Here is a 13,660-nt window from a genome sequence, read left to right as displayed (position 1 = left end):
GTCAGGTCTGCGTATGTGTCCTTCCCAGTTCAGTCTGATTAGTTTTCCACACAGTGGTTTAAAAAGTTTTTTTTTTTCTTAACCTGAGCTAAACATTTTTATCAGACACTCAGGTGATTTGGAATGTTAGCTGAAATGTAAGAATACAGCCACCTTTGTGTTATCCTACCCTAAATTTCATGTATTTATAATTCTGTAATTACATTTACCAACCACTTTATTAAAATCACGCAAATAGGAACCTACACTAGGACATGTTATTAGGCACACCTGTCTAGTAAGTGCATTTTATAACTCTACAATTTCAGACTTGAGATTGGCTTAGACTTCCTCACATACCCTCTATCCCACTTCAAACCAGCCGTTTTCTGGCTCCGGGTTTGGGTGATGGACCATTCCAAACACAGCATTCAAATTCCCAACACAGCGAGACGTGGCAGCTGTGTGGATGCTGGTGTGGGTTTGGGAGGGTTCCATCCGGCACGGGCGGGTTACTGGAGTCCTGCGGTTCCACTTTACGAGTACAGGAGAGGACTGTACATGAAGACATGGCTTTGAACCATGAGTGTGTGTGTGTGTGTGTGTGTGTTCTTCTGAGGCAGCTGTAAAAACCAAAAAAAAACCCCCAAAAACAAAAAACTCCAGAGGTCATGGTGTCACGGCTGTTGCTAGGCAATGTAGCTGTTCTCCACACACAGCACGATGTGGTAACTGGAGCAGCTGCGTGCGGTCTGCTGCAGGAGGTGTCCGTCCAGGAGGGAGGAGGCCGTGCCTGTCACAGCATGGCTGTTGGTCCGCCACGCTTCGCAGTAGCTGTCCGTCTGACGGAGCCCGGCGGGGCTGGAGCCGTGCCACACCAGCTTCTCCGGCCTGCGAGAGACAACGACAGTGAGAAACAGACGAGAAACGGCCTGGTCCTGAGGCATCTGGGAGGAAGAGTAACACTCGCCACGCGTCGTCTTCGAGGACGTCTCTGCCGTCGAACGAGTAGATCCGTGCGTTCTCCGTCATGCGGCCGTCTGAGACGTTAAAGATGGACTCCCAATTGCGGAATAACTCCTCATCCTGAAGGAAGAACATCAGAACATCAGTGAAGTGCAAATGTCAAGAACTTAATGTATGTTCACGCAGTCTGTATTTGTGTTCTTATGTATTATGTCTATAGCTCATATACTTCAGTGGGGAGGAATGGTGGTGATAAACACCTTCAGGTTCACGAGAGGAATGTGATGACGGTTGTTCCTGTGCACTATGCTGTGGAGATCCTGGAGCCGTGAGGACAGGAAGGCCCTGAACGTGCTTTTAAAGCCAGCAGCCTGAGCCTGGAGGAAACACTGGTGGTCGATCCCACGAATCCCCTGCATGTCGCCCTCTAGGGGCGAGTTGAGGGCGATGAGGTGCAACTAGAGGGAGAAAAATCAAAGGCCACAAAGTTTGCAGAACTGATTCTCTATATAATTAGTTAATTACTTAAAATTAGTCTAGATAATTCACGAGTTAGAATTAGTCTTGATAATTATTTCCAAGGCTTTAAATATCTATTTGTAATAATAATTTAAACATTCGAGGAAACACATGTAACTTTCGCTAGAATGAGACATGAATGAGACATTATCAAACACATACTTTACACCAATAATATTCCCACATTGGAATTCTGTTTTGCTCTGTTACAAATAATTATGATTTGGTGTTTGTTTACTCTCCATGAAACATCTAAATCTACTCTAATTTACTCCCTGAGCAAGTCTGATTAGCAGAGAGGAAGTGGAAGAGGAGATTGGTAACGGAGTTGAATACTGACGGCAGGACCAGAGGAGTGTGTGTGGGCAGGAGCCTGGCGTTCTGGAGCCAAGGGCCAGCGTCCTGATGTGTCCAAGTATCGTGGGTCTGAGTATTTAGGGTCTGAGTATCGGGGGTCTAAGAATCGTGGGTCTGAGTATCGTGGGTCTGTTGGTGGAGGTTGTCTTGGATCGGTGGAGTATCGTGGGTCTGTTGGTGGGGGGTGTCTGGGATTGGTGGAGTATCGTGGGTCTGTTGGTGGAGGTTGTCTTGGATCGGTGGAGTATCGTGGGTCTGTTGGTGGGGGGTGTCTGGGATCGGTGGAGTATCGTGGGTCTGTTGGTGGAGGTTGTCTGGGATCGGTGGAGTATCGTGGGTCTGTTGGTGGAGGTTGTCTTGGATCGGTGGAGTATCGTGGGTCTGTTGGTGGAGGTTGTCTTGGATCGGTGGAGTATCGTGGGTCTGTTGGTGGGTGGAGGTCTGGATCCAGAAGCTCAGGCTGTTGTCCTTCAGGCGATGGGTCAAGTCTCGGGGGAGGGGCTGTCGCAGCAGGATCCAGAGAGTAAAGCACCACCGGTGGGGGTCCTACTGCTGCTGTATCACCATCCTGGAGAGAGGTGGAGAGGGGTGGAGAGGGGTGGAGAGAGGTGGGGAGGGTTGGAGAGAGGTGGAGAGGGGTGGAGAGAGGTGGAGAGGGGTGGAGAGGGGTGGAGAGAGGTGGAGAGAGGTGGAGAGGGGTGGGGAGGGGTGGAGAGGGGTGGGGAGGGGTGGGGAGGGGTGGAGAGAGGTGGAGAGGGGTGGGGAGGGTTGGAGAGAGGTGGAGAGGGGTGGAGAGAGGTGGAGAGGGGTGGAGAGAGGTGGAGAGAGGTGGAGAGGGGTGGGGAGGGGTGGAGAGGGGTGGGGAGGGGTGGGGAGGGGTGGAGAGAGGTGGAGAGGGGTGGGGAGGGGTGGGGAGGGGTGGAGAGAGGTGGAGAGGGGTGGGGAGGGGTGGAGAGAGGTGGAGAGAGGTGGAGAGGGGTGGGGAGGGGTGGAGAGAGGTGGAGAGAGGTGGAGAGGGGTGGGGAGGGGTGGAGAGGGGTGGGGAGGGGTGGGGAGAGGTGGGGAGGGGTGGGGAGGGGTGGGGAGGGGTGGGGAGGGGTGGAGAGGGGTGGAGAGAGGTGGGGAGGGGTGGGGAGGGGTGGAGAGAGGTGGAGAGAGGTGGGGAGGGGTGGGGAGGGGTGGAGAGAATGAGGGTCACACTTGTGATGCTCTCTGCAAAGACATTCTCCTCAAAGACATTCGCCTGCCCCAGTATTGTCCATCATATTTATATGTTTTTAGTCCAAAACATAGAAGTTTAATGCTAGAACATAAATACTGGTCAAAACTCACCACAAATCTTGGGAAAGGTGTGTATTCTCCCAGCTGAAATAATCCAAAAAAATCACAGAGTGAAGCATGGTTCACGCAGTTTGGTGAATGTACCGTGCTGTTATCATGCTATGGTAGTGTGGTGTTGTACCATGACTTTCCGGACACCATCTCGCACTCTGACATAGACGTCTGCGTTGTCTATGACGTAGACCAACGTCCCTTCTGGATGGTGTCGAGTTGTGGCAGCCATTGTGTCAAAAGACCTCATCACCATGACCTGAAGAGATGATAAATAGGTAAACAGAGAAGTTTGAAAAGACAGGAAAGAAAACTATAGCAGGCTATAATAAAAGTCCATTAATATTTAACGGATAGTTTGTTAAACATTTATGGAAACAATTGACAAATTATCTAATAGTTTATTGGCTGTAAAAATATTTCATACTCTCACACACTGTCATTTGAAATGTTATAAATTTCATTTGTAAATCATTTGACACATTGAGGCTGTGAATTATCTACACTATAAATATTATATAAACTAGAACTATGATAATATACCATTGTACAAGAAAATCAATTACTCAAAGTGTATTATTAATGCCTAGAAAACAACTATACAAATATCAAATGACCACTGACAAGTCTTCTTCTTCTTCTTCTTCTTCTTCTTCTTCTTCTTTCTGCTATTCCCGTTTAGGGGTCGCCCCAGCGGATCAAACTCCTCCATCTGGCCCTGTCCTGAGTGTCCTCCACTGACACACCAGCCACTCTCATATCCTCTACCACTGCATCCATAAATCTCCTCTTAGGTCTACCTCTCCTCCTCTTGCCTGGAAGTTCCATCCTCAAGACCCTCCTACCAATATACCTCTCCTCCCTCCTCTGTACATGCCCAAACCATCCCAATCTCGCTTCTCTAACTTTATCTCCAAAACATGCTACATGTGCTGATCCTCTAATAAACTCATTTCTGATCCTATCCTTCCTCGTCACTCCAAATGAGAATCTCAGCATCTTCATCTCAGACACCTCCATCTCCCTCACCTGTCTCTTTGTCAGTGCCACTGTCTCCAGTCCATACAACATAGCAGGTCTCACTACTGTCCTATAGATCTTTCCTTTCACTCTAGCAGACACCCTTCTATCACAGATCACCCCAGACACTTTATGCCATCCACACCACCCTGCCTGCACTCTCTTCTTTACCTCTCTTTCACTTCCTCCATTACTCTGTACTCTCGACCCTAAGTAGGTATGTGATAATGTGATAATCAAAAATTATTATGATAATAAAATTTTTTTACATTTAAAAATCGTTATTAGGTGATAAAACAGCCATTAATTATGGTTTTTATAATACAATAAAGATAAGTTAACTTACTCCAAATGATTGTCCAGGACTTCCAGGAGGACCAGGAGGTCCAGGAGGTCCAGGGATATTGAGAGCTACACATGAGATAAAGAAACATTATGTAAGTGTTACCATGAACTCAGATTTTAATAGTCTAACATTACTGGAAGTTATACACTATATGCGTATAGTATGTATAACAGGCAGAGTCTAAATGGATTTTTCCCTCTAGAATCAAGCAGTGTGTTTCTATGCTTCTCACATTGTGAAGGTCTGTATGCTCCTGAACCTGTTCCTGGACCTGCTCCTGGACCTGGTGGTCCTGGTGGTCCAGCACGACCTGGAGCTCCTGGTTGACCAGGATAACCAGTTCCTGGAATTCCAGGAGGTCCTGGAGGACCTGGAGGTCCAACGACAGATTCTCCTCGAGGGCCCTATTGAGCAGAACAAACATTATGTGTACCAGATTAGTAAGATGAGCATTATTCACTGGACATGTGAGAGGTGCCATCGTGGTCCAGTCAGAGATGTGAACTGTTACCGGAGGTCCTGGGATCCCAGGAACCCGACCTTCTCCTGGACCGTAGTGAGGGCTGTACGGACCACCCCCGGGCTCTCCCTTTTGACCTCTAGTGCCTTTCTCACCCTTACATTCATTCTTCAACACACACACACACACACACACACACACACACACACACACACACACACACACACACACACACAGTTACGTGTGTGTTAATTGCAGTTATTTACAGTTAATCAGTAGGATTGACATTCCCGACTCCTTGGCTGGCATCCACTTACCTTCAGCGCATAAATGTCGAAGCTGCCAGTCAATCCTGTGACATTTAAAAGAACAAACATCTTGTCAGTGGCAAACAGATTGGGACTTTGAAAGAACTATAAGGAAAGAATGGCTGTGCAGTTCTGTAACTCCCAGCAGAAGAAGTGGAGAAGTAGTTCTGTGTTACTGAGAGGCCATAAGGTTAGATTTGCTGTGGCAGTGTCGGTCTTGGAACCTGTACCTGGCAAACCAGGGATACCCGGGGCTCCTCTCTCTCCTTTCTCCCCTTTGCTGCCTGTAAGGAAAGAATTTTAAATGATTTTAAATGCTCTTGTATAGTATAAAAGTATAAAATGCTCGTATTGGAATCCCCAGTTAGAATGTGTACCTTTACCCAAATTACCAAAACATTGACTTACTATAATAAGGTCTGGAGTCTTCATATCCCTGAAAAACCCAAGGTGTCTTAATACGTTATCACAGACTGATCGCTCTTTGGGTATTGAGGTCATTTATCTGTTTATAACCAAAACATATGCAGCTCCAGAAAGCCACTAACACATACACCCAGTAGCACATATAGAGGCTACTGTCCTGTCTACGCTGTTGTTAGTTACACTGACCCTGTCCACAGGTACTACAGGTCCTGGAGGTCCAGGTGGTCCTGGTGGTCCTGGTGGTCCAGGGCGTCCCTGAAAACAACCCAATAATCTCATACATCCATATCAGCTCTAGCAAGATGTGATATAGCAGTGTTTGACTGAGACAACATACTGCAGCTGTACACAGTTATATATATATGTGTCCATTACCGGATATACATGTCTGTGTACATACGTGTCCATTACCGGATATACATGTCTGTGTACATACGTGTCCATTACCGGATATACATGTCTGTGTACATACGTGTCCATTACCGGATATACATGTCTGTGTACATATGTGTCCATTACCGGATATACATGTCTGTGTACATATGTGTCCATTACCGGATATACATGTCTGTGTACATATGTGTCCATTACCGGATATACATGTCTGTGTACATATGTGTCCATTACCGGATATACATGTCTGTGTACATACGTGTCCATTACCGGATATACATGTCTGTGTACATACGTGTCCATTACCGGATATACATGTCTGTGTACATACGTGTCCATTACCGGATATACATGTCTGTGTACATACGTGTCCATTACCGGATATACATGTCTGTGTACATACGTGTCCATTACCGGATATACATGTCTGTGTACATACGTGTCCATTACCGGATATACATGTCTGTGTACATACGTGTCCATTACCGGATATACATGTCTGTGTACATACGTGTCCATTACCGGATATACATGTCTGTGTACATACGTGTCCATTACCGGATATACATGTCTGTGTACATACGTGTCCATTACCGGATATACATGTCTGTGTACATACGTGTCCATTACCGGATATACATGTCTGTGTACATACGTGTCCATTACCGGATATACATGTCTGTGTACATACGTGTCCATTACCGGATATACATGTCTGTGTACATACGTGTCCATTACCGGATATACATGTCTGTGTACATATGTGTCCATTACCGGATATACATGTCTGTGTACATATGTGTCCATTACCGGATATACATGTCTGTGTACATATGTGTCCATTACCGGATATACATGTCTGTGTACATATGTGTCCATTACCGGATATACATGTCTGTGTCCACCTGCTCCAAATCCAGAATCTCCTTTTTCTCCTTTATTCCCATTTATTCCTGGCCGTCCCTGGAATTACCAATAGTGAACAAACATTTAGTTACTTGGAACCTCAAATTGAGTGAGTTATGATACTGTAATAATGAAATGCACTATTGAGTTATGATACTGTAATATTGTAATGCACTAGTGAGTTATGATACTGTAATAATGTAATGCACTAGTGAGTTATGATACTGTAATAATGTAATGCACTAGTGAGTTAGGATACTGTAATATTGTAATGCACTAGTGAGTTATGATACTGTAATAATGTAATGCACTAGTGAGTTATGATACTGTAATATTGTAATGCACTAGTGAGTTATGATACTGTAATAATGTAATGCACTAGTGAGTTATGATACTGTAATATTGTAATGCACTAGTGAGTTATGATACTGTAATATTGTAATGCACTATTGAGTTATGATATTGTAATAATGTAATGCACTAGTGAGTTATGATACTGTAATAATGTAATGCACTAGTGAGTTATGATACTGTAATAATGTAATGCACTAGTGAGTTATGATACTGTAATATTGTAATGCACTATTGAGTTATGATACTGTAATATTGTAATGCAGTATTGAGTTATGATACTGTAATATTGTAATGCACTAGTGAGTTATGATACTGTAATAATGTAATGCACTATTGAGTTATGATACTGTAATAATGTAATGCACTAGTGAGTTATGATACTGTAATAATGTAATGCACTAGTGAGTTATGATACTGTAATATTGTAATGCACTATTGAGTTATGATACTGTAATATTGTAATGCAGTATTGAGTTATGATACTGTAATATTGTAATGCACTAGTGAGTTATGATACTGTAATATTGTAATGCAGTATTGAGTTATGATACTGTAATATTGTAATGCACTAGTGAGTTATGATACTGTAATATTGTATTGCAGTATTGAGTTATGATACTGTAATATTGTAATGCACTATTGAGTTATGATACTGTAATATTGTAATGCACTAGTGAGTTATGATACTGTAATAATGTAATGCACTATTGAGTTATGATACTGTAATATTGTAATGCAGTATTGAGTTATGATACTGTAATATTGTAATGCACTATTGAGTTATGATACTGTAATATTGTAATGCAGTATTGAGTTATGATACTGTAATATTGTAATGCACTATTGAGTTATGATACTGTAATATTGTAATGCAGTATTGAGTTATGATACTGTAATAATGTAATGCACTATTGAGTTATGATACTGTAATATTGTAATGCAGTATTGAGTTATGATACTGTAATATTGTAATGCACTATTGAGTTATGATACTGTAATAATGTAATGCAGTATTGAGTTATGATACTGTAATAATGTAATGCAGTATTGAGTTATGATACTGTAATATTGTAATGCACTAGTGAGTTATGATACTGTAATAATGTAATGCACTATTGAGTTATGATACTGTAATATTGTAATGCAGTATTGAGTTATGATACTGTAATATTGTAATGCACTAGTGAGTTATGATACTGTAATATTGTAATGCAGTATTGAGTTATGATACTGTAATATTGTAATGCACTATTGAGTTATGATACTGTAATAATGTAATGCAGTATTGAGTTATGATACTGTAATATTGTAATGCACTAGTGAGTTATGATACTGTAATAATGTAATGCACTATTGAGTTATGATACTGTAATATTGTAATGCACTAGTGAGTTATGATACTGTAATAATGTAATGCACTATTGAGTTATGATACTGTAATATTGTAATGCAGTATTGAGTTATGATACTGTAATATTGTAATGCACTATTGAGTTATGATACTGTAATATTGTAATGCAGTATTGAGTTATGATACTGTAATATTGTAATGCACTATTGAGTTATGATACTGTAATATTGTAATGCAGTATTGAGTTATGATACTGTAATAATGTAATGCACTATTGAGTTATGATACTGTAATATTGTAATGCAGTATTGAGTTATGATACTGTAATATTGTAATGCACTATTGAGTTATGATACTGTAATAATGTAATGCACTATTGAGTTATGATACTGTAATAATGTAATGCACTATTGAGTTATGATACTGTAATAATGTAATGCACTATTGAGTTATGATACTGTAATAATGTAATGCACTAGTGAGTTATGATACTGTAATAATGTAATGCACTAGTGAGTTATGATACTGTAATAATGTAATGCACTATTGAGTTATGATACTGTAATAATGAAATGCACTATTGAGTTATGATACTGTAATAATGAAATGCACTATTGAGTTATGATACTGTAATAATGTAATGCACTAGTGAGTTATGATACTGTAATAATGTAATGCACTATTGAATTATGATACTGTAATATTGTAATGCAGTATTGAGTTATGATACTGTAATAATGTAATGCACTAGTGAGTTATGATACTGTAATAATGTAATGCACTATTGAGTTATGATACTGTAATAATGTAATGCACTAGTGAGTTATGATACTGTAATAATGTAATGCACTATTGAGTTATGATACTGTAATAATGTAATGAACTAGTAAGTTATGATACTGTAATAATGTAATGCACTATTGAGTTATGATACTGTAATAATGTAATGCACTATTGAGTTATGATACTGTAATAATGAAATGCACTAGTGAGTTATGATACTGTAATAATGAAATGCACTAGTGAGTTATGATACTGTAATAATGTAATGCACTATTGAGTTATGATACTGTAATAATGTAATGCACTAGTGAGTTATGATACTGTAATAATGAAATGCAGTATTGAGTTATGATACTGTAATAATGTAATGCACTATTGAGTTATGATACTGTAATAATGTAATGCACTAGTGAGTTATGATACTGTAATAATGTAATGCACTATTGAGTTATGATACTGTAATATTGTAATGCAGTATTGAGTTATGATACTGTAATAATGTAATGCACTATTGAGTTATGATACTGTAATAATGAAATGCACTATTGAGTTATGATACTGTAATAATGTAATGCACTAGTGAGTTATGATACTGTAATAATGTAATGCACTATTGAGTTATGATACTGTAATATTGTAATGCAGTATTGAGTTATGATACTGTAATATTGTAATGCAGTATTGAGTTATGATACTGTAATATTGTAATGCACTAGTGAGTTATGATACTGTAATAATGAAATGCAGTATTGAGTTATGATACTGTAATATTGTAATGCACTATTGAGTTATGATACTGTAATATTGTAATGCACTAGTGAGTTATGATACTGTAATATTGTAATGCACTATTGAGTTATGATACTGTAATATTGTAATGCACTAGTGAGTTATGATACTGTAATATTGTAATGCAGTATTGAGTTATGATACTGTAATATTGTAATGCACTAGTGAGTTATGATACTGTAATAATGAAATGCAGTATTGAGTTATGATACTGTAATATTGTAATGCACTATTGAGTTATGATACTGTAATATTGTAATGCAGTATTGAGTTATGATACTGTAATATTGTAATGCACTATTGAGTTATGATACTGTAATATTGTAATGCAGTATTGAGTTATGATACTGTAATATTGTAATGCACTAGTGAGTTATGATACTGTAATAATGTAATGCACTAGTGAGTTATGATACTGTAATATTGTAATGCAGTATTGAGTTATGATACTGTAATATTGTAATGCACTAGTGAGTTATGATACTGTAATATTGTAATGCACTATTGAGTTATGATACTGTAATATTGTAATGCAGTATTGAGTTATGATACTGTAATATTGTAATGCACTAGTGAGTTATGATACTGTAATATTGTAATGCAGTATTGAGTTATGATACTGTAATATTGTAATGCACTAGTGAGTTATGATACTGTAATAATGTAATGCACTAGTGAGTTATGATACTGTAATAATGTAATGCAGTATTGAGTTATGATACTGTAATATTGTAATGCACTATTCCAGTGCCCAGAACTCACTGGTCTTCCTGGTAGTCCTATTTCTCCCTTTGGCCCAAGAGGCCCCCGGGGGCCCTTAATGGAAGCAGCAGAAGACAAGTGAGTTTGTAATGTCCTAAACCAGTGATGGGGTTTGTAATGTACTAAACCAGTGATGGGATTTGTAATGTACTAAACCACTTGCACAATGTGTTATAATATATATAACACTATATATATATAACTATATTATATATTACTATATATAATATATATATATAATATTAAGAAACATAAAGTTTATGATTTATGGCCCAAATGCTATTTATGCTATATTTTTTATTTGTGTGTAATATTTTTAAATGTCATAAACTCACTGGAGGTCCCATTGGTCCTGGAGGTCCAGGTACATCCTTATAAAAGAGATCAAAGGGCATAATTACCATGAGAAACTACACTGTGAGAAACTCCATGAGAAATTACACTGTGAGAAACTCCATGAGAAACTACACTGTGAGAAACTCCATGAGAAACTACACTGTGAGAAACTCCATGAGAAACTACACTGTGAGAAACTCCATGAGAAACTACACTGTGAGAAACTCCATGAGAAACTACACTGTGAGAAACTCCATGAGAAACTACACTGTGAGAAACTCCATGAGAAACTACACTGTGAGAAACTCCATGAGAAACTACACTGTGGCTGTTCTGCCTATTGCTGAATCTTAAGTTCTTAAATGAAAAACTAAGTTAGAGTTTGAGGGAACATCACCATTTCACCAGTCCGCTCGCCAACATAAACGGGGCTTCCATCTGGACCAAGAACCAGGCCGGGCTCACCCTTCTGGCCCTACAAAGAACGGATCCAGAATGTGTGGTGAAACAAACCACTGCCTTCTAACTTGGGTTTGCTTGATTTCTTCGCATGAATTCCGCCATATGAGGTATATAATGTATATCGTATACCTTAACAGATGTCCCTGGTGACCCTGGGACCCCTTGGTCCCCTTTGGGTCCCATTGGACCCTGGAAAAAACACAATACTGTTTTAAATAGATTAAAACTGAATACATAAATAAATAACACACATAATTTATCCAATTTGTAATCACTTTCTGTTACTCAAGACAATATTATTTAAAACCAAGACAGCTTTTATTACCTTTGAAATAAGTACTATATCTAAATATCCTGCTTGCCTCAGTAGCATTGTACATCTCAGGTATCTCAGTGCAAATGTGGTCAATGATACTACCACTGCTGAGAATCGAGAGCCACAATCTCAGGGCACATTCGGTGAAGTTTGCTGGTGGCTCGGGATGTAAAAAACAAGCTCCACTAGTGCGGAGCATCTACAGAATGAAGCACCGGCCCCCACCAGCCCCCACTGGCCCCCACCGGCCCCCAGACGGACCTCGTCCACTGCTATTAGAGATTAGCACTGCCATCTGCCAATAGTCCTCTCATGTTAGGACTATGCTCTTGGAGACCTGGTTTGGGTCTACCTCCTGACTACCAAGATAGATTCTGATGTCTTATCACGGAGGTGGCGTGTAGCGACTGTAGCGACTCCATTCGGACCCTTCTAGCAAGCTAAGCGGTTAATGCCAAAACAAATAAGTTCAGTCCGAATCAGCATTAAAAACTTACAGGAAATCCTGCTTTTCCAGGGTCTCCAGGCTCACCCTAGGAAAGACAAAATACATATTTAAACACACATGACATAGCATTACATAGTATGATTCGTCTTTACATAGTATAAATTGTCGTTACATAGTATGATTAGCATATGCATATTGATTAAAGATGAAAAGTGATCAATACTTGCCTTTAGTCCATGGATTTCATCTGCTCTGCCATCCTGAAATGAAGAATGAAGAGACTGTATGTATTACTCACACCTGGAGACGTCTGAGGGCACCCTTCCTGATTTAATAGGGCATCCTTCCTGTTTCCATAGGGCTCTCATGTATCCAGGTGTGAGGCATAGACTTATATACTTTCTTATAGTCAGTCCAAGCTACACATAGGTTGGTGTGTTTGGTTTTGGGGGCTTGGCTGACTGCTTTGCGTGTAAGTAGGTGAGACTTTGACCCTCTGATGTTGTTACCAGTTTGTGGGTTTGTATACCAGTTTGGGGGTTTCAGTTGTATCATTGGTTAGAATTGTGCTTATTGTTGCATTCATATCTGCTAGTGTTCTCTCTGAGGGCAGTGTGTCGTTGGTTAGTGGAGCCCATAGTGGTAGCTGACAGTAGTTATCTAAGCCGTGATCATCTAACGGTTGAATGGTGGGTTTTTAATTAAGTGTGAGAGATGTCTGCTAAATGTCATAAATATTTATGTGTGTGATTAAGTGTGTGGATGAAAACCTCCTCGCTACAGGTCCCTCACGCAATGGTAAACTAGAATGAACATTTTAGCAGTTACCTGCTTAACTCCTAACACTAAACACTGCAATGTGGCAGTGCGGTCTGGTGAAACAGGTAGGTGAGGGTGACCTGCCTGTCCCTGGAGAGACCTGGCTCTCGGTATGAGAGTAGTAATGGTAGTTCATGGTGGAGGCTTAGCAATAAACACAAGAACAACACAGAGAATGCGTGCAGTTTCAGCGCAGTAAACACAAAAACACACTTCATGATGGGTTTC

General features: G+C 40.2%; 1 protein-coding gene across 3 annotated transcripts in view; it reads right to left on the bottom strand.

Annotated features, from left to right (window-relative positions):
• Positions 1 to 13,660, bottom strand: part of col18a1b (collagen type XVIII alpha 1 chain b) — a 48,346-nt gene continuing 34,686 nt past the window's right edge. For all 3 annotated transcript variants that reach the window (XM_077016003.1, XM_077016001.1, XM_077016002.1), the window contains exons 21-40: positions 12,841 to 12,873; positions 12,663 to 12,698; positions 11,979 to 12,038; positions 11,785 to 11,862; positions 11,387 to 11,422; positions 11,052 to 11,105; positions 6,989 to 7,069; positions 5,900 to 5,968; positions 5,696 to 5,723; positions 5,518 to 5,571; positions 5,297 to 5,331; positions 5,031 to 5,147; positions 4,752 to 4,923; positions 4,520 to 4,584; positions 3,284 to 3,412; positions 3,154 to 3,186; positions 1,805 to 2,389; positions 1,206 to 1,403; positions 950 to 1,065; positions 1 to 870 (exon numbers count right to left, since the gene is read on the bottom strand). In XM_077016003.1, coding sequence (XP_076872118.1) covers positions 669 to 870; positions 950 to 1,065; positions 1,206 to 1,403; positions 1,805 to 2,389; positions 3,154 to 3,186; positions 3,284 to 3,412; positions 4,520 to 4,584; positions 4,752 to 4,923; positions 5,031 to 5,147; positions 5,297 to 5,331; positions 5,518 to 5,571; positions 5,696 to 5,723; positions 5,900 to 5,968; positions 6,989 to 7,069; positions 11,052 to 11,105; positions 11,387 to 11,422; positions 11,785 to 11,862; positions 11,979 to 12,038; positions 12,663 to 12,698; positions 12,841 to 12,873 — 2,181 coding nt within the window. In that variant the 3' untranslated portion in view covers positions 1 to 668. The remainder of the gene's footprint in view (positions 871 to 949; positions 1,066 to 1,205; positions 1,404 to 1,804; positions 2,390 to 3,153; positions 3,187 to 3,283; positions 3,413 to 4,519; positions 4,585 to 4,751; positions 4,924 to 5,030; positions 5,148 to 5,296; positions 5,332 to 5,517; positions 5,572 to 5,695; positions 5,724 to 5,899; positions 5,969 to 6,988; positions 7,070 to 11,051; positions 11,106 to 11,386; positions 11,423 to 11,784; positions 11,863 to 11,978; positions 12,039 to 12,662; positions 12,699 to 12,840; positions 12,874 to 13,660) is intronic.

This window comes from Brachyhypopomus gauderio, chromosome 8, assembly GCF_052324685.1.
Source record: "Brachyhypopomus gauderio isolate BG-103 chromosome 8, BGAUD_0.2, whole genome shotgun sequence".
Taxonomy (NCBI): Eukaryota; Metazoa; Chordata; class Actinopteri; order Gymnotiformes; family Hypopomidae; genus Brachyhypopomus; species Brachyhypopomus gauderio.
Note: the sequence above shows the minus strand (reverse complement) of the source record. Positions and strands in the feature narration are given on the sequence as shown.